This window comes from Nyctibius grandis, chromosome 5 (genome assembly GCF_013368605.1).
Source record: "Nyctibius grandis isolate bNycGra1 chromosome 5, bNycGra1.pri, whole genome shotgun sequence".
In the NCBI taxonomy this organism is placed as follows: domain Eukaryota; kingdom Metazoa; phylum Chordata; class Aves; order Nyctibiiformes; family Nyctibiidae; genus Nyctibius; species Nyctibius grandis.
Genome location: NC_090662.1, coordinates 39,455,065 through 39,478,434, shown reverse-complemented (window position 1 = coordinate 39,478,434; position 23,370 = coordinate 39,455,065). Strand labels below are relative to the sequence as shown.

At 41.3% G+C, this 23,370-nt stretch overlaps 1 protein-coding gene and 1 long non-coding RNA gene across 4 annotated transcripts in view; both read right to left on the bottom strand.

Moving 5' to 3' along the window:
• Positions 1–624: 624 nt before the first annotated feature.
• Positions 625–23,370, bottom strand: part of MON2 (MON2 homolog, regulator of endosome-to-Golgi trafficking) — a 97,959-nt gene continuing 75,213 nt past the window's right edge. Inside the window, exon 36 of one of the 3 annotated variants that reach the window (XM_068400428.1) lies at positions 625–745. In XM_068400428.1, the coding sequence (XP_068256529.1) occupies positions 725–745 (21 nt within the window). In that variant the 3' untranslated portion in view covers positions 625–724. Of the gene's footprint in view, positions 746–8,194; positions 8,265–17,192; positions 19,238–23,370 lie in introns of those variants that run through there. The other 2 variants (XM_068400431.1, XM_068400429.1) reach the window with 2 other exon arrangements.
• LOC137664362 (uncharacterized) lies at positions 12,108–13,929 on the bottom strand. The gene is made up of 2 exons (XR_011048284.1): positions 13,846–13,929; positions 12,108–12,746 (listed from the first exon to the last, which is right to left on the bottom strand). It is a non-coding gene; the product is annotated as an uncharacterized lncRNA (long non-coding RNA).

Sequence of the window (23,370 nt, the reverse complement as noted above, 5' to 3'; positions counted from 1 at the left end):
ACATCAGAATTTTTTTAAAAAGTACCACCTAACAATGCAGCCATTGCACCAGTCTGTGACAATACTGTGGTAGGTGGCTGCAGACTCCTCAAACGAATACTTACAGGTGCAATAGAAAAGCTTAGTCATGTTTAGCATACTTTATGACTGCTTCTTCCAAACTCCCAGACTCATCTGTGTACCATCTTGTTCAAGTCCTAGTTCTCTCGCTGATTCCCCAAGTTCACTTAAGGCAGCTGAAAAATCTCAGTCCGTGTTTCCTGAAAAATTCTGTAAATGGCTCCTTTCAAGTGCTGAACAAGGCAGAGATTAAGTTTAGCTGGTTGTGCTGCAGTAGAGCACATAGGAGTGTCCTTGGAGAGGAAGAGCAATTTCTCAGCACTAGCTTAAGAGAAAAAACTGTTGGCACAAACACAGATGCTTAAAAATAAATGTATCATCCATGTAGAAAAGAATGAGGAATCTAAGGAAATTAGCCTTTATCACAGCTTTTCTCAGGTCTTTTTTTGTGACAAGCAGACCATAATGTAGACTGATCTGATGGCCCACATTAAGTGATAGTTTCTTGCTGTAGCAGGAGCTCAGATGCTTCTGTAAATGGAGCATATGATACTTCAAAGGGATCCTGACCATACCCAGCAGTGGATCCAGCAATTCCCCAGTTGCCTTCTACAGCCAAAAATGACTTATGTGAAATACACACTGTTGAATGAAGTTTCTGTTTTCAGTAATTTGGAAACAAAACCTGCTGGAAGAAAGATGAGAACAAAATAAAAAAAAAGTGTTTGAGAAGAATAACTTCCTTGGTGCAGAGATCTTGTTTGGGACTTTTTTTGTTGTTGGTGGTGGTTGTTTTTTCAAACCAAAGTTTAAAAATTAAACAAAACCCTTCGCAGTAGCAGTGCTTGAATAAGCATCCAAAGAGAAGCAATGTGCTATTCTCAACCAAAGCCAATGATGATAGCAAGGGAATCTAAGGTCCAGTGAAAGCGAAGGAAGTGTCCTGTCACAGCCATGCCATAACACTAAAATGATTGTACTCCACTTGCCAAAGCAGTTCCTCTGGCAGGCAAGCAAGTTTTTCTTATAGCATTCAAACTCTCCATTTATAAGAAATAAGTGTTGTTAAATTATAACACCAACAAGTATTTAGACTAGTTATTTGCCACTGACAGCTTAAAACAACAACAACAAAAAAACACAACCAAAAAACCCACCCCAACTACAGTCCAATCAGTGGTGCAAAGACCATGGCTTGCAGTTTTTCTGACTAGCCCTTTTCCTTCAAGGTGGCAGCACAGCACCTCCTGAGTCTGTTCACACTCCAACATATAAAACCAGGCATGAAGAGCTGCAGGGTTGTGTAAAAATGCACAGGAGTGGTGCTTTCACAACAGCCACCGCTCCTCATCCTTCCCAGGCCACTGCAGCAGTAGTTGTCTAACCTTTTGGGTAAGTTTGCAGCAACGGGCAACGGGCCAAGCATGGCAGGTAGTGGGTTTCACTCACTACCACCCTATTAGTATGGGCCAAGCCTGGCTTTTGGTGACAGGCAGAGGACAATGAGTTCTGTAGCTGCTAAAGGAAGAAAATTCCTATCTCTGTACAGGTTAGGATGGGCAGACGTTGCTACAGGTAGAAGGAAAAGAGACCAAAGGACCCCAGGCTTCTGCAGACGAAGCTATGGCTGAGTGCTGTTGCCAGTGGGAGGGCAGAAGGCTGCCCAGATGCCCCTGCATGTCTTCCTCACAGAAGACAGGACCCAGAAGTGGGTTTGGTGGTTGGACAGCTCTGGGCACATCCCATGACCAACATATCTGTCAGATACGTTAAGATGACCATCAGAAGAGTTACATCCAGCAGAAAGGATGACACTAAAGATGACTCTCTATGGTCACAGAAAGAAGCAACTCATTCCAAAGGCCAAAAGAATGTCCCTAAGCTAGAGGTGGACATGTGCCTTGTGAACCAGAACCAGGAACATAAGCTTCGCATTTCTAGGAATGGTGAAGGCAGCAGGCTATGAAGCCAAGGAAACACTAGTGACAGGCACACAATAACAGTATTTCATAGAGAAAACAGTGATGTACAATACTGCAACACTGCATTGTTAATTATTTTATTTTTTTGACCACAGGAGGAGAAGAGGAAGGAAAATGCTGACTTTGAATTTTCAATTAATAGCCATAGACTTTCTGAGATTTTTGCACTACAGAAAGAGAAGGACCATTACCATGGTCATTGTCCTTTTGGACTCAATGGAGCTGATGAATTTCAGTACAGTAAGCATTGCAGAATTACTGACTCCTACAAATGAGAGGTCCAGGGCCCACAGCATCAAGTAAAAAGTGCTGCTGTTTTGATGACCCGGCTTTGAATCCTGCTTGGAAATCATTGCGAAAGCTTAGCCATTGAGTAGACATGCAGTTTGATGCTGTAGACAGCCATTCCCAGGTACCATTTGGCCTAGCAGTACCACTGTCATCACTTGCTCTGTACAATTTTTTCAAATGTCAAACATCAAACATGGATCAGTGTGTGTTGTTTAAAGAGGCAGTTGTAAGACCTATAGCGTGTTTCAATTCTATCACTTTTCCCCATTAATTGTTCAAATGCTTAATTACTCCTAGCAATCAAACTGTAGAAATTAATGGCATAAGATACAACTGCATCTTCTGCCTCTATGTATTATGAAAAGTTCCCCACAATCAGTTTACTTTGCCATATGCAAGTGCTGTGTTACCTTCCATCCTTTTCTTTGGTCTGCTGAATACATGTATGGCTTGAATCTTGAGACTTTTTTCCCCAAACACTTCATTCTTTGAATTCTCTCCAATAGTCTCATTTTCTTTCTGAATTAAGATGAACAGTCCAGCAATATACAATGATCAAGTGCTATATGAAGGGAAGATCACTTTGTTCAGCTTAATAACTTGCTTTCTGTATACTGAAGCACTGTAGCAGAAGTCCACTTTGAGAGGACTACAACGACACCAGCCCCTTTTCTAAATCTTTGCTTAATGAGATGTAGTCCCTGTGCTGACTACCTTGGTCTATGTATACTGCCAAAATCATTACAAAGTGGTTAACATGATGATGTCTTGTACTGTATTAAATGTCACAGTTATGAGCCCAGCAATCTCATCCTTCTTAATTCTATCACAGACAACCACACTAGAAACATATAAGCCCTTTAAAAAGAATGTGGGGGAGGCAGTAGCAAATCCTACCCAGTTAAACCATTTGAAGGGTAACCTAAATCTTCAGTTGTATCCCTTTCCCATTATTTTAGATACACAAAACATAGAATTAAAAAAATACTCCTGTTTTGACAGTCTTGACAAACTAAAATGTTGATAATAATGTTAACAGTGCTTTTAGGGATGGGAAAACAAATTGAAATAGCCTAGAGATTCACGTCACATAGCCAAAAGGGAGGTGCAAACATAAGTGAGAAAGGGAGAAAAGAATGTAAATGCTAAACAAATAAGAAAATGTCATTTGGTCTTGCCAGGTTCTTCCATACCAACCACTACTAATGAAAAGATAAGTGTTATCTTTCAGTCACTTCAAGCTCTGCCAAAACTATTACCACATCAAAGACAGCTTTTTACCTGGTCACAAGGTTGCAGAAGACAAGCTTTTTAAACAAGGCTTGATTAGCATACAGGTAAAAATCAGAAGGACTAGAAAAGAAAGAGGGAGAAACTAAAACACAAAGGGGCAATAAAAAGTAGCCAGGTTTGAGGTTGGGTGGTGGTTGGGACTAGAGCAGAGTCAGTAAAGATGGTAAGATCACCTCAGCCCTTGCTGCCTTGGCTTGGTCTGAGGACTTTGTGATTTAAATGCATCATGACTGAACCCAGAAGTCTGTAAGTGTGGTGACCCACACTGGTGTTGACTTTGCCAGTAAAAGCTGCACATCTTTTTATTCACACAATGAATTCCAAAGGAGATGAAGAGAGAGGAAGCCCCCCCTCTTCCACCATCTAGGCTTAATTTTCAAAACACTGGGTCCACTGAAATCATCTTCCTGTCAAACATTCTTATTACCCATCAGATATAATCTCAGTATGTTCTTTAAAGCAGCAGGAATTTTTGACTGAATTAATTCTATTTTTATTTTTTTCCCTGACGTTTACAAAGAATTTTATGTAACAGACCAAGAGTTGCCATCTGTTACCTCAAACTACTTTTAGGTCTCTATACAACACATCCTGTGGATGTAGCCTACTTTTTTTGCTAGTAGATGTGGTACTCCATGATTGACAGTATTAAATATACTGGACTGTGACTAATGAAACATTTTGGATTGCTTTCTAACAGTACATGCTCCACGTGTACTGTCCTATCAATCACTGTGGCATTTGCAGCTATCATTATGGATGGTATTTCACTTTCTTGAGCATTGATAACTGGATTGAACAATACTAGCATCCATATACAGAATTGCAAATTTTGGCCTTGGGATACACGTGCCAGGGTAGACGGGCCTTGGGAAACAGCCCCGTACCTGGCTCAGTTCCAGTGGTTCACTCTCTCTGCCTTTGTTGATTCTTCTGAAGGTGGGCCCTGCTGCTCCACAGCTGCCTGCAACTCCTCCTGCCACACATGTCAATAGGAGGCTGTGGAGGGTACCACAAAGACCTCAGAATTACCACAAGGGATTTTCTGGGCAAATGTCAAGTCTGGCCTTGGCATGAGCTGACCACAACCTTCTGGCCAGACTTACACATGATCATCGTGACCAGCTGAGACACCCGCATTAGGGCTTCCTGAAGCAGAAGATCCTAACAGCACCTGAACTGTTTTCGTGCTGCCTTCAAATTCAACTTCAGCTAGCTGCAGCTCGTGTGGTGGCTGCTGGGGGTTGTCAGGAGTCATGTGATATCCTAAACGCTCCACCATCACATTATTACAACAGCGGGGGTGTGGGTAGTACAAGCCTAGGGAAAGGAAGGGAGAATATATTGCATAAATATTTAAGGACCTCTGTTCCCACTAGACCTTGCGCTGATCATTTTATTTGGGCTTTGATCAGTAGCACTACTGTTTATCTACTTTAAGCCTTTAATTTTTTTGCCTTATTAAGACCATTTTCACTTTTCAACCATTAAAAAAGGATTGGTAAACTTACTTAAGCACTAGCTTCCTCTGCCATCCTTCCCTGTTTTCTTTTCTACTCTAGCCTATAACCATGTACTAAAGCAGTGAAGACAGCAGCTGGGTACAGGATGCATGACAGACCCTGTGCGACATCAGGGACTAACATGACTGGAAAGCAATCTTTCAGGTGCTGGAAAGAAGACAGACGTTCATGAGGCTGGGGAGTACTGGAAAAGCTAGGTCGCAAGAGAGGGAAGAAACCTGAGGGACTTGGAAAATAATGGCATCAATAGAAGGCAGACTGGCACACCTATAAACATTTAATGTGTATAGCAGTGCTAGCTCTCATATTGTACGTTTGTACGTACCGTTTCAGACCTACCTTACATCTAGGCATTCTAGCCAAACCAATGTGAGGTTATGCAAGAGCAGCCTACTGCATCCTTTCTGACGGAAGCATTTATTGGGTCCATATTCAGGTTTGGCAGCATGAAAGGGCACAATGACACCAATGGCACCAGCAATGAATTTAGCTCAAAGGATTACTATTATGCTGCCACGCTAGATCTCTAGGCTGCAGAATCTCGGCATCTGACTGAAATCACTGTGTAAATCAGATAGGGTTACGTGACACAGAGCAGCACAAGATAGATATGGACAGTGACAATGCATGTGTACATCCTGATGATGCTTATGATTATCACCTTGGGAAAGAAGACTTCAGGAAGCACAGATAGTGCATATTCAGTACAGCCCACTGTATACATAGGTAAGACAGGTAGGTAAGTACAGGTAAGGAAGTGATTTTTCTTCTGCTTAGCCTGAGATCTCTAGAAAAGACATCACGTGGCAAAGCAGATCCTGTTTGTAGTCCCCAATAAATGGTAAGTTTTTGCATCCCCATGATGTAAGCCACCCCATAATGTGGTTTCAGATGTCAGATTCACCCATTCTGAAGTAACTGTCCCCTAGGTGAGCAGAACTGAATGCAACAAAGCTGCACAGAGGGTAGTTGCCCTCTTGACAAGAGTTGTACTGATGCAGTTGGGAAGTGACAGCTCTTCACCCACAGTCCTGAAAACAGGTCTACTCATGCAGTTGTCCTGGATCTGCTGGCAATTTCCCCCTTGTTCACCCAAGCCAAAACCTCTCCTCAATGAGGGGCAATTTAGAGTTTGACCTAGACCTGTAAGGAGATGCTTTTCCAGACAGAAAAACTTTTGAAAGCTAGGATGACAGAAAATCTAAGATCCACACTCCAACCAGATCATTGCAGACGACAACGTTCCATCCCGTGTAACACGGATGGCCTTGAAGCAGTCCTTGCTAGATGCAAGCAGCAAGAACTAGATGCAGTACAGCAGTGAACAGACTTTGCAGGACATGCTGAAGGGCTGTAGTTTATATAAGACCCTTACATACATTATGCATACTGGTGTAGCCCTTAGGTATGCAATGGATGAACAGTCCCCTCACTACAGCAGCCTGCATTGCCAAGAAATTTAGGAACAGGTTTCATACCGTACAGCATAGCTGCTGACTTGCAGCACAGAGGTGACGCGTTAATCTGGAAGAAGCCCAAGGCTTCATGAACAAGAGTCAGGCTGCACCATTTAGCCTGTGTGTCTATCGTACAGACACAGTGTTTCACAGAGGGGACTTTACTTTCGCCCTACATCTCCTTCAGCTTCTAATACATGTGTTCAATTTAGGAACAGAGAGAACAAAAAGAACACACACCATTAAACATTTACCTCCTTGGCCTCATCTTCCTCCTAGTGTAACTCAGGGTTCAGCTACAACACATCTAAAAATCATTGAAGGAAACATACAATAGTGGGATCTGTCCTGTCAACATAGGGGAATGGAAAAATGGATCCAGGTGGTGGCTTTCTTACCTGAATTAGTACCTATTACATAGGTCATTGACATAGCAATACATTTTTCAGAAGGTTCTGAAGGTCCTGGGCACCAATAACAGGAGTGGAAACACCACAGAGGCTCTCAAAGGAATGTATTGGGTTTAGAGTTCACTTTTGGCCCCTCTGTGTTATTTCTGTTAGGCACACAACCACACTTGCCACCGCACGAGAGATGGACACGTCTGTAGCAGCTGCAGACGTCACTACCTGATGAATCCCATGGAACTCTACAGAAACACAATTCATCTCAAATACCATTTTGCTGGACAAGAGTCACACAGCTTTCACTTACATCTACTTAAGAAAAAAGGCACCACTTCATACTCCAAATCCTGAAACATACTTCACTATCACAACCAAAGCTTTTTATAATAATTAAAATGTACTATTTATTAGGGTTATTTCAGTCTTCCAGAAACTTCCTTCTGGAAGCTCCTCAACTGGACCAACTTGCCCTTTAAGACCATGGTGTAGAAACTCTAGGAGTGAGCAAGATCTGTTTTAGACTGAAAACGAAGCTTCAGCCTGAAACACAAGGCCTCAGCAAAAACCACACACACAAACCACACGGATTTTTACCGGATAAACCAGAAGCCAGATAAAAAAGTAGATTTTAAAGCAGCTGGAAGTCTATCACCATACTTTTTTCTTTGCTTCCACACCTACTATTTTTCCTTGCAGGTCGCATACAAAGGACACTTTTGCCTTTCTGGCCAAAAGTCTTGGCATCAAAGTAACAGATCCTTCCAGGAACATGTGCCACAGCACTAGGTCACTGTGCTATCACTTCCATAGTCCCTCCTAATGGGGTACTTCAAAAGTCAACCCACAGCAAAACTATCCCCTCTTCTGCTCCAACACACACAAACCTTCACACAGAAGGTAAGTATGACCTTGCCTCATTCAGTGCCAGCATTTTCACACCACTTCCTTCATCTCTTTTTTTTTTTTTTTTTTGTGTGTGTGTGGGGGCGGGGGGACAACGCTTAAGACACGCACAAGGCAAAATCCTTGCTTCTTGCAAAGGATGAAATGCAGGGCAGAAAAACACCCTCCAGAAAGGGATGAGGCATACTCTGAGTGTCTTCAGGTGAAAGAGGAAATCGGAAAATATCACACCACTTCAGCAATGAGATGTTTAAACATATTTTCATGTAAGTTAGAAGAACGTAATTTTCTTTTAAAACTTCAATCTTCTTTCAAGTGGCTGAAGACAGTTCTTGGCTTCAAAAGTTACTGTGAAGAGAGCAGAAAGAAGGAATAAGGTGATCAGGGACCAGGACAGGATCTGACAATCAGACACCACAGATGCTATTTTCTTAGCTGACCTGGAACAAGATTCTTGTTCCAGGAAGCAAATGGAAGATAAAAGTTGAAGAATCCCAGAAAGAACTTAAACAGCTTAAGTTAAAAACTTAACTTAAACTTTTATCTTCCATTTGCTTCCTTCCATTAGCTGACCTGGAACAAGAGACTTAACAGCATTTAGAAAGATGGTGCAAGACTGGTTTTTTTTCCATTTGTGTACTGGCACACTGGCATCGCTAAGTTCTGGATGCTGTTAATCCGTTGCACCAAGACAGTTCTTTGCAGCAGCCACTGCAACCTTCACCACAAGCCTAAAACAGGCAGGCAAACTTCAAAAGTTATTAACTGCAAAGATATGGGCAGTTCTGCCTGGGTTGCAGAGGCAAGCGGGGGTACACAAACTAAGAAGGCAGGAGTGAGGACTTTAGGTATAAAGGAAACAGAAAGACAGCAGAAATAAGCAAACTTGTGAAGAGAAACTGGAAGTCCAGGTAAGAGAGCCCTTTCTGCAGGTAAAGTCTTGGATAAGGAGAACAAACAGAAGTTCGCTCCCAGTCTTCAGTCTCTCTTCTCAGACCAAACGCAGTAACTCTCACCATGATGTAGCACTTTCTGTGCATGAGGGCACACTCCAGCCCCTTCCCATTAAATATGAGCCTTTCACTTCACTAAATCCACAGTAAAGGTAACTTTTCCTGTTATATTTCTGCAGTCTTTCCCCACCTTTAACGCCTTCAGTGGCAGGACACGTGTTCTTTTTTGACAGAAATTCACAAAGGCTGTACATTAAGGCAGTTGAGAGGCTAAAACACTCTCGGCTAAAAACTCAGCTTGCTCAGCTAAAAAGGTAGAGTATTTTCTCAAAAATAAATTTATAAATTTGTGTAAATTATGATCCAAATATATATTAGAAGACTAATATTCAAGGTATTCTAGATAACTAGAATCTGGATATTTAAGACAGTTTCCCAAACATTCACACTTTTGTTTTGAATGACACTTCTATTTCTGCTACAATCTCTCTAGAGGCATACATATATATGTCTGTATATATATAACATATATATATGTATATATATATATTCATATGGTATAATATATATAAAATCTCCCCTAGAAGCAATGTTCTTGAACCAATTTCTATTATTTCACTAACACTTAAGCACAGGACAGTGGAAGATGCAAGTAAACTAATTTAAATATGAAGAATAGAGTCCACTTTCATTTATAATTACTAGTGTAAGCATCTCCTTATGTTAATTTAGTGCTCATTCTTACAGAGCAAGGAAAGCATCCAATAGGAAGCCACACGTATAACTCATTAAATGAATTGATGTATTTTAAGTAAGTGCTTATGTATTTATAAACACAACTCTCTAGAAACCTGCATTCCCTCTTACTGTCTTAAGCTGCTTTCCCGTGTAAGTGGGAGGTCTCACGAATTACATGCATGGCCCAGGATCTATTAAAGTAGAAGAACCAAACCAGCCCCCAGTGAAGACAAGTTCTCAAATACCAATTTTTCTAGCATGGGAACACAGCACTCTCCTTGGTGACAGAGAGGGCAACTGCACCCTGCAGGGAAGCAACTATCTTGAATCTAAGATTTTAGGTTGATGTGTGCCAGTATCTTTAGAAGCAGCATTGACAGACAGTAGCTGGAGGGGTGAGCAGCTGGTGACTGTTCTTCACAAAATAGGTAAGACAATAGCGCAAAAAGACATCAAACCAGGGAATAAGAGCATCTAAAGCTTAATCGACTATGCCGTGAATCTCAATGCATTTTTATTATTCCATGAGTCAAAAGAAGTGCTCAGAAAAGCTACAGAGGAACATTTCTTGCTGTACTTTCTCACCCAGCACAGCAAACAATCCACAATAGGGATACTATAAACTAATAACTTTGCACAGAAATTCCATCAACTCAGCCATGTGCCTATTTTAATGTTTCTATAGCAAATTCACACAAGAAGTTTGACTGAGTAAAACCTCTGAAGAATAAAGGGGAAAAAATTTCAGCAAGAGACAATGCCATAGACAATAACATGCCAGTAGTACAGCTTTTTAATTGGCATGATGCAATTTTTCTTTCCAAACTAATTCATCAAATCACAATAAAGGATCACTGAATTTACAAGATATGAGCTACTCTTTCCATTTTAGGTTTCCACAGTATTTTCAGAAATACCAGCTTTGACTTTTACAACATCACTAAGATAAGGCTCTCCATTTCACTAAAGAATTAATCTTTTTGCCTCAAAGCATGATGTTGCAACCTTCTTCATATAAGTAAGCATGTAAGTTGCACAGTTAAGCAGTTAAGGACTGAGACTAGGACAATGCTAAGGATGGAACTTTTCTGTACTAATTTCTATACTTTGAATTCAAGACTTAGAAGTGTTCTGAACTAAGAAACGTATGGATATGCCTAAAGCAAAGCTAAGCATCTTCAATGCAGCTCCTCAAGGAAGTAATTCACATGTACGCACCTAAAACCTACCAAGCAATACATAACCAAGACCTATGTGGACATGAGGACAAACCAGCTCGTGCATTACACATCTCACCAGTAGCCCCACTACCTGCATTGTTTCAGTAGCACTATCTTTCTTTAGTACAGGCTCTTAACATTCTTCTGAACTCTGAAGTCACCATCCAGAGCACGAAGAACTGATTGCTCAGGTGGCAAGTGAAGTTTAAGGGAGATATTTTACACAGGAGATAAAAAACTAAATGCTTAATGGTAGTATACTTGAACACATCTTCTCCCATCGATTCTCTCCCTCAAACCCAAAAAGCTAGGATGGGAGCCAAGTTCTAATTCTACCCAAGTTGCCTGAGCATAAGAAGGGAAAGCAACAGAGAGGACAATTTCACACCACCCACCTGCAGGCACTTAGCTTAGCTGAAGCTCCTTCACCTCCCTTACAATCAACATACAGAGACAAGCTCCCTGAAAGGATAATTCAGATCAAATAATGCTAAGGCACTTGAAAGCATGATTTACAGCAGGGATCCATCTCTGCCTTCTCCACTGGAGAGGGACTAGTGGATCAGCCAGCTAAAATAGATGCCTTAAGGTAGATGGTGAAAGTATCACCCTAACTTCCAGACTACACCTCAAGGGGCTCTGTTTGACATGTGCCAATTTGCGGACATGAAAAGCAGGCAGCTGTTGCATTCTTTTTGCCCCTTCCAATTAAGGTGGGGGGAAAAAAAAAGGCAGGGTATGTTTTAAATTTGTGGACAGTCAACAACTATGATCACTATTTTACTTCAAAGAAAATATACTAGTAAGAACACTTAATGTGTTAGTTTATTAGTGATCATAAGAATTCTCAGCTTTTAAAAAGTTTAGTTTATGACAGAGCTTGAATTACCAGAATAACACATTGCACAGTGTAGAAATGAAGTATCATCAGATTTAACTTGTCAGCAAGTATGACATTCCCTATGTTCTGCAAGGCACTTTACATTCAGCAGACATGCAAGAACAAGGGCAACCTCTGCATGTCTTCTAAACACGTAATGAGTTCAAACAATTCACAAGAAGAGGCAAGGTTAAACATCTGTTAAGTTTGCCCAACTCTTCCCAATAAATACATTAGATCTGTGAACTAGAAGCAGTACTAAGGCACCAACTTATTTTCAAGTGTTTAGCTAGAGCTTTAACTTTCACTATGAACTCAAAAGATTAACCACAACCTGGTCATAATTAGGTCTTATAAAGACTGAAAAAATAACTCTCATTTTAAAAAATGTAAGAGACAATTATGTGCATTTATTGTAAATGTTTTAATATATTCCAAGTTTAAGCCATTGTAACAAGTGATCAACACACTAAAATTCATATCAAAAAGATACCCTTAGCCATCACTATAAATATACCAGCAATTTTAATTAATTCACAGTAGCAGATTCATGGGTTTGCTTTTCACAATCAGTCAAAAGATACAGGAAAAATATCTCAGAAGCTCACCTAAAAAATCCTTAGCACCAAGCAGTACAATTAGTCAACTATACTGTAAAAAGACCATCTTATCAATGTAAGGAAAGTGGTAATTACATATTTTCGCTTTTGTTAGATAAATATTCAGCATTTTTTACCATTCAAACAAGAGCACTTAAAATCACACATACGAGTTTTGCATATTCAGAACACAGAAAATACAAGTCAGTCATTGATCTCCGTCTTCACAAAATAGAAAATCCACCTCTTTCAAGGGTGCCATGTGAATAATAACGTCTGAGCATGAGAAGAAATGCAGACACTTGCTCTTCAGCCCAAATTCAGGTGCCCTCCAAACAGTGTGAAAAACTAACGGGTTTTCATCCAGCTCTGCGAAAGAAGCAGCATCCTACTGACGGGGTCAAACCCCACACATCTCAATGGCCAAGGCTAGACTCCTTCTGCAGAAGTAGGAGGAGAAGGAATTGTTGCCACCTCAGCAGCATGCAATCCCGGGAAAACAAAGGGGATTCCCATTGCCATTGTCTTCATCTGCAGCTGATCATCACCAGCACTAGCAAGGCAGTAGCTTGCGCAGTTATCTCCACAGCGGGCAATGTCACAACCCGACCAACAGCACAAACTACTACCTCAGCCAGGGCCCTGGTGCACCCGACCCCTTCTGAAGGGGGGAAACAAGCAGACAGACAACACAGCAACGATAAATGAAATTAGAGGGAAAAACAGCAGAAAGATAAAAGGGCTCTGGGGTCTTTTGATGATCCTCTTGTCTCCTCTATCTGCTGCAGACATCAACCAGACTCCTCTCGCCTGACTGTGAAAAGCAAAGGGAAACCCCGCCCAGCTCCCTCCCCAGCTTTGCCCTTTTCCTTGCATGACCTGAAACCGACGGGAAGAGCTTCATTTTTCAGATACATTACAGACCCCAGCTGGTACAGTAAAGACCACGTTTAATTTCAAGCAGCCACAGTTCCGCAAGCCTCTAACAGATGGGGCGGGGAGGGGAAGGAGGGAGGGAGGGGAGAAAGGAGAGAAACGGGGTGGGGGGGGAAGAGAGACACAGCAGACAGACAGTCACCCACCCCCGCATACACACACAGCCCCGACCCCCCCCAGCCCGCTCCAGCCGCCCTCCTCGCCCACCCCCCGCAGGAACCGCGGCGGCCCAGGACCTGCCCGCGCCGCCCCTCCCTGCAGCACGGCGGCCCCGGCAGCGGGCAGCCCGCGGAGGAAAGGGGTGCGGGGCGACGAGGCAGCCGCCGCCGCCACCGACCTCCCGCCGCCCCCGCCCGCCGGGCCCCGGCAGGCCGGTCCGCCCGCGACCCGGAGAGGCGGAGGCGATAGGCCAGGGCGCTCCGGACGCAGCCCCGCTCGCGCGAGGACGCGTCGTGCCGCCGCCCGCAGCGAGGGGGCCGGGAAAGGACCGGCCGCCCCAACGGGGAGCCCCCGCCACCTCTCCCGGTGGGGAGGAGGGAGCCGAGCCCTCAGGCGAGGGCGTCGGGGCGCAGCCCGGAGGGCCGGGGAGGGGGAAGCGCTCGCCTTGCCGAGGCCGCAGACAAAGGAGGCGCCGGGCGGGCGCCGCGGACCCCGCTCCCGCCGCGGCTCCGTCCCTCGCCGCCGCCGCCGCCTGTGTGTCCGGCTGAACCATAGAGATCATTTAAGGCGGGGGGAGAGAGGGGCTCATCCACTGCCCACGTGACTGGACATGTCACTCACCCGGCCGGCGCCATCTTGAAGAGGGAGGGGGAACGCTGCCCCCTGCTAGTATTCAAGATGGCGCGGGACGGCGGCAGGCTGCTATTCACAGACGGGCGCTGCGCCACTCCGCTGCAGCTCTCCAGTCGGTTCCCACCGGACTGCGCAGGAGGGTGTTACGCTCGTCCGGGGGGGTGCCGGGAGGGGGAGAATCTCCCGCTCTCGATCCGGGGCTCCGAAACAGCCGCGGGAAACGCCGCGGCCGCAGCGGGGCCCCCGGGAGGCGGGGCGGGGCGACGGGGGAACAGGCGCCCTTAAACTGGGGATTTCTCACTGGAAAAGCGTTCTGAGACAAGCGCAACACCAGGAACGGGCTTTTCGTCCCTTTAAGGCAGTGGGTGGCTGGGGCGCGCCCGGTGAGGCAGGGGAGGTTCCGCCGCCGGCAGCCACGGCCGGCGGGACGAGGCGGAGAAGGCTCTGAAAGCTGCAGGGTGGCACTGAAATGGCAGCCTGCGTTCTGGTAACATGTGGCTTGTAGTCACAGGAGTAAAGACGCAGCTCGCACCGGCTCTTCCGTACGCGCAGCGTGACGGTCGCCGAGCGAAGGGGGGATACCGCTGGGCGCGGGGGCAGAGTTAACGGCCCCTCCTTGCAACGTGCCAGGCAAAGAAGAGAGCACTGGCTTTAAAACTACAAAGTAAACACTGCATTCTTTGGTTCTGGGCTTTAACTTTTAAAATTAATCCGGTTTTGCACTCCAAAGACAAATACAAAACCTGGAAGCTCTTTTATTTCCAAGTGCAAGTAGAGCCCAGGACAACTACTACACATCAGAAACTGACCTCGAAGAAATAAAGACATTAAACCTCATTACAAATCCACAAAAGTTACAAACGCATTTTTGTCAAGTTTGTTTTAGTCTTCACCATCAACAGATCTTATGAACAAAACTGTTGAAAAAACAGCTACTGATACGCAAGAAGAATTAGGCTGCAAGAGTTAAAAAAATGTATAGTTCAGTTTACAAAGACTGTTAACATTAAGTGATGCAGAATATGGAAATAACCCAGCCTGCAGCCAGACCTCAAGTAAACGTAATAGTCTTGGACCTCCCAGTGCAAAACTATCTACAACATGGGTTGAGAATAAAATGCAATGTCTTTAGTGACAACTTGGGACAAACTTGTAGTTGAGAAAGTCACACTAGAAAGCAGCCAAAACATTGCCACCTTAAAGAAGAGACAAAGATAAAATGCTTTATGATTGTATAGTTCCCTGTTTTTAAAGTTGCTACCTTTATTAAGAATCAAGCACAATTATATCACTGATTGCTTGTTTAAAAGACATGTAAATCAGGGACATTCTGTTGGACGAAACGTGCCAAGAGTTTCTGTACGCTTATAAAGTACATATGTTTTTGATACTGACTGAAAAGTTAAAAGAACATTCTACAGCTGAGAAAATGGAAGCATCCAGTAACTCACGAGTCCTTTGCTTCTGGTTCTGGAAAGGACTGCTTGATCTCCTTCAGACCACTTTTTCCTCTGTAAAGCCATGTAATACTACTTCTCACAGGGACAGTAAGACTTAATTGTTCTGCTATGTGAGGTCAACTCAGGAGAGGCAAAGTATTACAAAGAGACGGATTCACCATGGAAATGTATGCTCCATTCCTACTCAGTTAAGTTGGCGTACATGTGAAAACCCAATTCTGAAAACGAAATACAATCTAAAATTGGCAACGTTTAAGTGTTTATATATAAAAAAAGAGCAAAAAGCCAGTATTTTCACACCTTTTTTTCCAATCAGAAATTTCAGATTGGTTTATTTAAACTAAGATTATATTACAAGAGGTATTAGTAGTGGAAAAAAATCCTCCATGCTTAGTCAGAATATTGAAATTTTAGTTAATTCTGGGTTACTTTTTACCCCTATTTTTTTTTTACTGTGCTCCCTTCTGTTCTAAGGCCACTTGGACTATATAATGTAAAGCAACTTTTACATAAGACTGAGTATTTAATGTCTCAATGACTTGTTTTCCTGAATTAAGGTCTCTCATATTCCTTAACAGATTGAAATCTATCTTCATGAGTACATTTAGTAAATTTCTTGGACAACGAGTTTGCAATTTCTATATGAGGAAAATCAGCACTTCTGGATGAAAGTAAAATGTAAATTTAAACCGCATCATCGGGATGAATTTAATTATTTATCAGAAGGGGCAGATAAACAATAGTAGGATGATGTTTCCTCTTGGAAGTTTGGTAACTTTATTAACTGAAATATTTGTAGTCTATCATGTATAGGCAGAAATTGTTATTTTTAAATTGTCATCACTAAAAACTAATGGCAGATATTCAGCATACATCACAATTTATTATATGGCAAATCAGAACATCTACACTGATATTTTCTTTTTGGATATGCATTTATCTAAAAACTAGAAGTCCAAGAAGTTATTACAGTAGATCCTGGAAAACAATGAAAAAGGAACTAAAAGGTTAGGAAATGTGCAAGGCTGCAGATGGATGCAGGTACCAATCTGAAAGGTTCCAGACCCTAATGTTTGTTGTAGCCACCCACCTTGCTGATTCCCTCACGCTGTCCCACACCCTGTAATGCAAAGCTCTGAAAGTTTTCGGGGATTGGTACCCTTAGTTACTTTCAGTAGTTCAAGTCTTCTTTACAGAGAATGTGAATGTGCAACAACTTTTGAAGAAGTCATGCTTACTAGCAAACATTTTCTCTTTTTCCTCATAGATGAGAAGTTCAAATGCCAAAAATAAGCATTCAGGCACCAAGTTACAGGTATCAGAAGCAACTGTAACCTTGCTGACCTGAAACAATTGGGTAGAAAGCAGCAGTTAAATGTTATATAAAAAACAAACAGAAAAATTCTCTGATCAGGAGTGCACAAAAGTGTAGCAGGACTGGAAGTGTTTAGTTCAGTTTACTGAGTTCGTGAAGACAGTAACATCATGTACTCCACCCAAACTGGGGAACCTATGGAAAACCAAGACAGATCAGTAGCAAGGAGAATTTAAGGTTCAAAAAAGACTATTTTCTACACTAACTGTTGAGCTCTTAAGTCTTCATCTAAGTATTGAATGCTATGACTACAAGGCAGTCATAGCATGTTGTCTCTAGCAGAGACAGGATGCAACAAATAAATACTTGAATATGATCTCGATGAGGGGAAAAAAATCCCAGCCACACCTCAGAGTAGGCCCCTGCAAAGGACATGTAAAAAAACAAAAAGCAAGCAAAAAAAACACAAAGAAAATGCTCTTAGGGGAGCTCAGAAAAACTACAGCACCATCAACACATTGCAATAGCAAAGTCAGTTGTATTTACTGTGGCTGGCTGAGCCACTGACAGATTCATCTTCCCCATTTTGAGATGTCTAAAGTAAACTGAAAAGAAACCACAAAATACCAGATGCCTAAGCCTAAAGCAGTTGTCCTCTGCTCCCATAGCAAGAACCAGCACTTCCACATAGCAACTTACATGACCTCTTTTAGGATGGAAGGGATCTCCTGCTAGGCCTGCCTATTTGTCTTTCCCAACTGCAAATGAAAGCCAGGCTAGTTAATCTTGGGGTAGACCTCAAAATTTTAGTTACCTAAATCTCAGAAGAGGAATCCAACATGTGCCTCTCAAAGCAAATACTCCATACTGCCTCCATAAGTTTGATTACAGGAGGAATGATTTCTGTCTAAAGTGACTTGTTTTTAATAATGATTTAAATAAGCAGGGAACTATGTTTTAAACCTTATTTTGCATCTGTATTTATCTCTCCCAAAACATTATTTTTATTACTTCATTAGCAATTATTTAAGCGTTTGTTTGCAATTAGTCATTGCATTAAGATTGGCAGCCTTTTATAACTGGGGAATTCATTTTACATAATCAACAATTCTATACCTTATTGGATGCTAAATGGTTACATTTTATTTTATCAGAAAATGGTTGAGTACATTTTTTTGTGATTATTTAACACTTCATTAGTTTCCATAGAGCTCTCTTTGGATGCAAAGTAGAATAATACAAAAAATGGCATTCAAATAATTTGTTCTTAGACTGATCTGTTTTAAATGTATTGGATACATTCATGAAATACATCTTGTTAACAAAGAGGACAGAACTGATTGTTTCTGTCTGGCACTGCCTTCAGCTTTTAGACACAGTAGATTTTACCTTCACAGATCTATCCTATGTATGGAAGGGGAAAAAAAACCCAAACTTTTTCCATTCCTAATCTGTTTCCAAGTTTGAACTAGTTGTTTGAATTGAGCTGGTTGAAGTGAAATAGAACTGCAAGAAGCAGCTACTGCTATCAGACTGTGGTTTAGCACTTCAAAAACTTGCTTCCTGATTCTTACTCTGTAAAGAGGAAGGGTTTTGTGCTACTCCATTCATCAGTTCAGTGCATTCTCCTCAAGACTTTGGCAACACATAACCGCTTAAAATGTTAAAGAGATTACAGTGCATACAGCTGTAACAGAGGTTATTGATTTCATATTTTAAGAGAAAATATTTAATTTAAATCAGTCTTTTTAAAATAAATGTCTATCTTTCTTCATTTGTTCTAGGGCAGTACTATGTGCAAACTCTGTGGCTCATTTTAGTGGTAAGGTAGTACCATATTGTGCTACAAGGCCAAGCCCTGAGGCTTGAACAAATGTTCAGTAAGTAGATCTGCAAGTAATAGTTGTGATGTATGCCACAATCCACTTTTTTGTACATGTACATGCCAGCAGTACTATGCACACAATATTCCTGTCCCCTTCCATGTTTTCTCATAAGAGAGGCTGATCAAAACCAGACTGCTCTCTGTGATTTTAAAGGCCCTCTGTTGGTGCCACTCCAGTTTTGGCTGCAATTTTTCTATGGAGCTGCTCAGTCCCTCCCCTCATGACCAGGCATTAGTCTGTGACGTGATGGGGGAAAGAAGTGCGAGTCTTCCGGCAAGGAAGCCAGAAACATAAGCAATTCCTTGGGAACTTTAATACTTCCAAGTAAGAAACAGTTAACATTAAAAACAACAGACCAGGCGATGCCAAGTTTCAAGTTTCCAGCAGTCTCTCATCCTCACCAGCCTCTGCAGTCTTGAAGCTGTTAACTTCGGAAATATCACTGGTCATGGAGACTCATACCAAGTCTAAGGCAGATATTCTGTACCCAGAGAGCAGCAGTTACAATTCCAGTTTGAAGAGCAGGGTCTTCAATAACAAAACTGTGAAGATGCCAAAAAAATACCTGACTTACAAGGGATTTTCTTTCTTATTTATCCATTGGCAATCCCTTCTGAAAACAAAACAGAGCAAAAAACCCTCAACAACATTAAGCTGATGGGCCATACGGGCTGAGGCCTTTGAGTATGTTTCAACATAGCAGTATTTTTGATTGAAGAAAAAGATAGTAGCTGTATTTAACTCATCCCTTCCGTAAGGAAGGTGCTTCAGGTGAAAAGAGTATTACCATGCTGACAAAGGAGATTCCTTAGGAAGTTCTTAAGGTAGGCATGTGGACCACCAGTCGGAATAAACATGTTAACATGGAGAGAAAAGCATATCATACTGATTTTAAAAATAAGCTTATCTGAGAAGTCCTCTAAACATAGATTATAAAGGAAATTCGAGCAATGAACACACTCATCTCTTGCTAATGGAACACTGCAGCTAGCACAGTAAACATTTTTTATCCTTTTTATCAAATCTGTTTCATAATCAAGACATAAATGCTTAAATAAGGCCCTCAAATACAAGGATCAGTTTTTAGCATGTTAATGGGTAACTCTTAGGACACAAGGACTATTACATTCTGAATCAGAAAAGTGGATGGTAACTACTGCATTGTAGTTCTTCTATTTCATGCATTCTACAATGCAATACAAAAATCCTATTTTGCTGGTAATGCCACTCAGTACTGTTTTTATTGCAAGAATTCCTTCCTGTCTTTAGTATACACCTTAATTCTTTAAGAATTTAAGACATAACATACATTGTTAGTTGAAATCATTTAAAACAGTATAAGTAGAGATCAGGTGTTTGATACATTATTTAAATAAATCTTCATTTTTCAGTTAAGTTTTGACTGGATGCTTTAAAGACAACTACACAATCATTGTACAGATTAAATGTTATAAAATTATGAATTATGCACAGAAATTCATCAGTTTAAAAAGTTGATAGCAAATTTTAATTTTCAATTGCTTAAAAGACACTAAGACTTGTTTTATACTTCTATTTTTAGAAACTGTTGCAAAACATGTTTTCAGATCTAGTTCTTGATGGTGTTAATGACAGCTGTTTGCATTCCTATTCAAGAAAGCTGGCAAAATTAAACAGAAAAAGCTGACTGGGTTTTGGGAGACCATTTTGCCAGTTGAGACGTTGAGTTATAATCCTGTTTTCTAGCATACTTGTAATACATCTGTCAATTTGCTACCGATTTAGTAAGCACGCTCACTTATCCTTATATGGTATTCAGAGAAGCTACATGTAGAATCCCAGTCTGCACACTCTGACCCTGAGCAGCTAATACTTGCTTTTAGAGTCCTGTCTGCTCGGCTAGACTTTGTTTGCCTGGTTTGCTTATGAATGAGTCATGTGAAACAGTGTCCAAAGCCTTACTAAAATCAAGATTTAGCAACTAGTTCTTATCCCCATCCACAAGATCTGTCACTTTTTCATAGAGATTACATTGGGTTTATGTGACTTAATCATAGCAAACACTTATCGGTTGTTATGCACGTCATGGATATCTTGCTGATGCTAACAACAGATTTTAATTTTTACTTGTCAGAAAAAAAAAAATCAGTGGCAGGCCAGTTGATCTATAATTTCCATCTTCTCCTCCATTTTGTCATTAAAAAGTTAAAGCACTGGTTTTGCTTATTTTCAGTCATCTGGTACGTCTCGTCTTACATTAGTTTTCAAAGATGATCTTAAAACTGCTGAAGTTCCTCAGATAAGTTCTTTAAATACCAGGAAGAAATTCTATAGGCCCAGTCAATTTGACAACATGTAATGATTTTCTATCCTATTTTCCTTTTCCTAGGTAAGCTTCTTCAATCTTCGTCACTCATATCAATTGCACGAGCAATACACCGGCAGCTGATTTTTGACTTTTTGCATCAGTCATCACTATAACAAACCAAAAAATTCAACACACAAATTGCAAATCTGAACTAAACACATGATCAGTTGGTAAGTCAACAGCCATCCTCTTAAATAGTCAGCACTTTTGTTAGTGCAAATCTTTTACTACTTATGTATTTACTCTCTGTCAGTTGACAGTTGTATCTCATCTACTTTCATCCTTATCTGTTAACACTGTTCTTTGGTGGTATCTGAATTTCCACCTTCTGTAGGCCTCCCCTCCTTGTGTTTGAAGTCAATTAAAGTCCTTGTTTAACTGAGTAGGTCTCTTATTACAGCTCATCTCCATCACCTGCACTGGGATATACTTTCAGTCATGACCTTTGCATCTCCAAGGAACTGTCTTATCTCCTCAATTCCTCTCTTACCTCAGACCTGTCTTCTGTGAGATCTTACCTACCAATTTTCTGAAGTCTGTAATTTTTGTGATCACTTCTTGAAGTCCAGTGATTTTTATTTTGATGTTCTCCTTCCACCCTAAGAATCATGAATATTTAATTTCACTATTTTTCTTACAGCAGTTGTCTTAAACCATCAATTTTTTTTCCTCCCTTACTTCTGATGTAGTCATTCTTGATCCCAGGAGCTGGTTCCTAGAGAGTGAAACATTGTCTGTCCTAAATTAGACAGCAGTCAGATACTTTGAAGATGACATAAATCTGAACACTACAACTCAGTTATGAAACAAGATTTACATTTGATGAGTTCTTAAAATATGACGCAACCTTCATGTGAGGAAAGTATTCTTATCTGGGAAGCATGCTTACAAGGGCAAAGTCCTACTGAAGCTCTCTGTTTGAGAAGCTCTTTCCTGAAGACTTTGAGATAAACTAAATACTGCACAGACCTCACTCACTAAATTTATTCATAACCTGCAGCTGGAAAAACTGTCCATATCCTGTTAGCCTTGTAATAAACAGAGTTATTTAGTAGGCTGCAGGAATCAGTGAGGTCTCAAACAGTTTACATCCCTACCTAAGCATTTTTACCTAAAGAGGCAGAGGTGAAATTCTGAATCTCACTTGCATAAGCAAGCACCAGTCATTAAGAGAGAATGGTTTTTTGTACCAAACCAGGCTCATAATGAGAACCATACATTATCTTAGCGTTTTTTATCAATAAAACTGGAAGACATTCCTGAGAATTCTTAAAGCAACACAGTCTCTGTTCAAGCTATAGGGGGAAGAAAAATGTTATTCATTGGTACCACACAAGTCACATTTTCATAGCTGACTCCTTCACAACGCTATACACCTACTATGCACACGTACGCAAACGATATTCCCTTTACCCCTTGAAAGGTGACATGGAAAGCAATGACAGAATGAAAGATCAGAACAGATGGACAGAAAATACACATAGTAGATTTTGTTTTGTGAAATTTCTGCTTCCCTGGAAACTAGGGGCATTTCTGCTAATGATAATTTCCAGATGTTGTAGAAGATGCCTGCCCACATAGGAAATGAGTAGCAAGCTACAATTTTGAGGTGAACAACTAGTGAAATACAAAGAACTGAGCCATACAGAAACAGATGAGGAGAAAACATGCTTTTTACCCCCCTAAGAACAGCAGTATCCTGAACTACTAAATTAATTTCTGTAGAGTACGTTGTGCCATGGACTGAGGAAAAGGCAGGCATAACCTCACTAAAAATATCTTGCCTGAAGAGTTCAAGGCCAGCTATGAGAAGGCTTGCCATTTGGCAAGAACAACAACTCAGCCTGGGTGAAAAAAATACCCCATCTGCAGAATACGATGATAAACTACTGAAGTTTCACAGACATACTCCTGCTTGCCCTTGTAAATAACTAACAGTGACCATGTATTTCATGTAGCTTAATGTCCAGTAACATTCCACAGTTCACCAATAAAACAGGTAGGGAAGCAGGCACATGTACAAGGGAACAAAACAGATGTCCAGTTAAATAAGCATCTCTGATGAAAAACAAACCACTACTGTAGGTTACTTCTAAGAATAAGACTTTTTATAAGAAGTTCCCAGCTTGAGGCATCTGTTCCTTTTTCTTAATCAGAGTTACTGTGTAATCTTAAATCCTTGTGTACATTAAGGCAATGGTCATGACATTGAGACATAGTTTTCTTAAGTAATCCAAAATCTCAATATGAACCTTATAATAATCTGTAAGACCCTCACGCTTTCTCTTTGGATTCCCAATCCACGTCTTTTTTAAAGTTGGGAAGAAG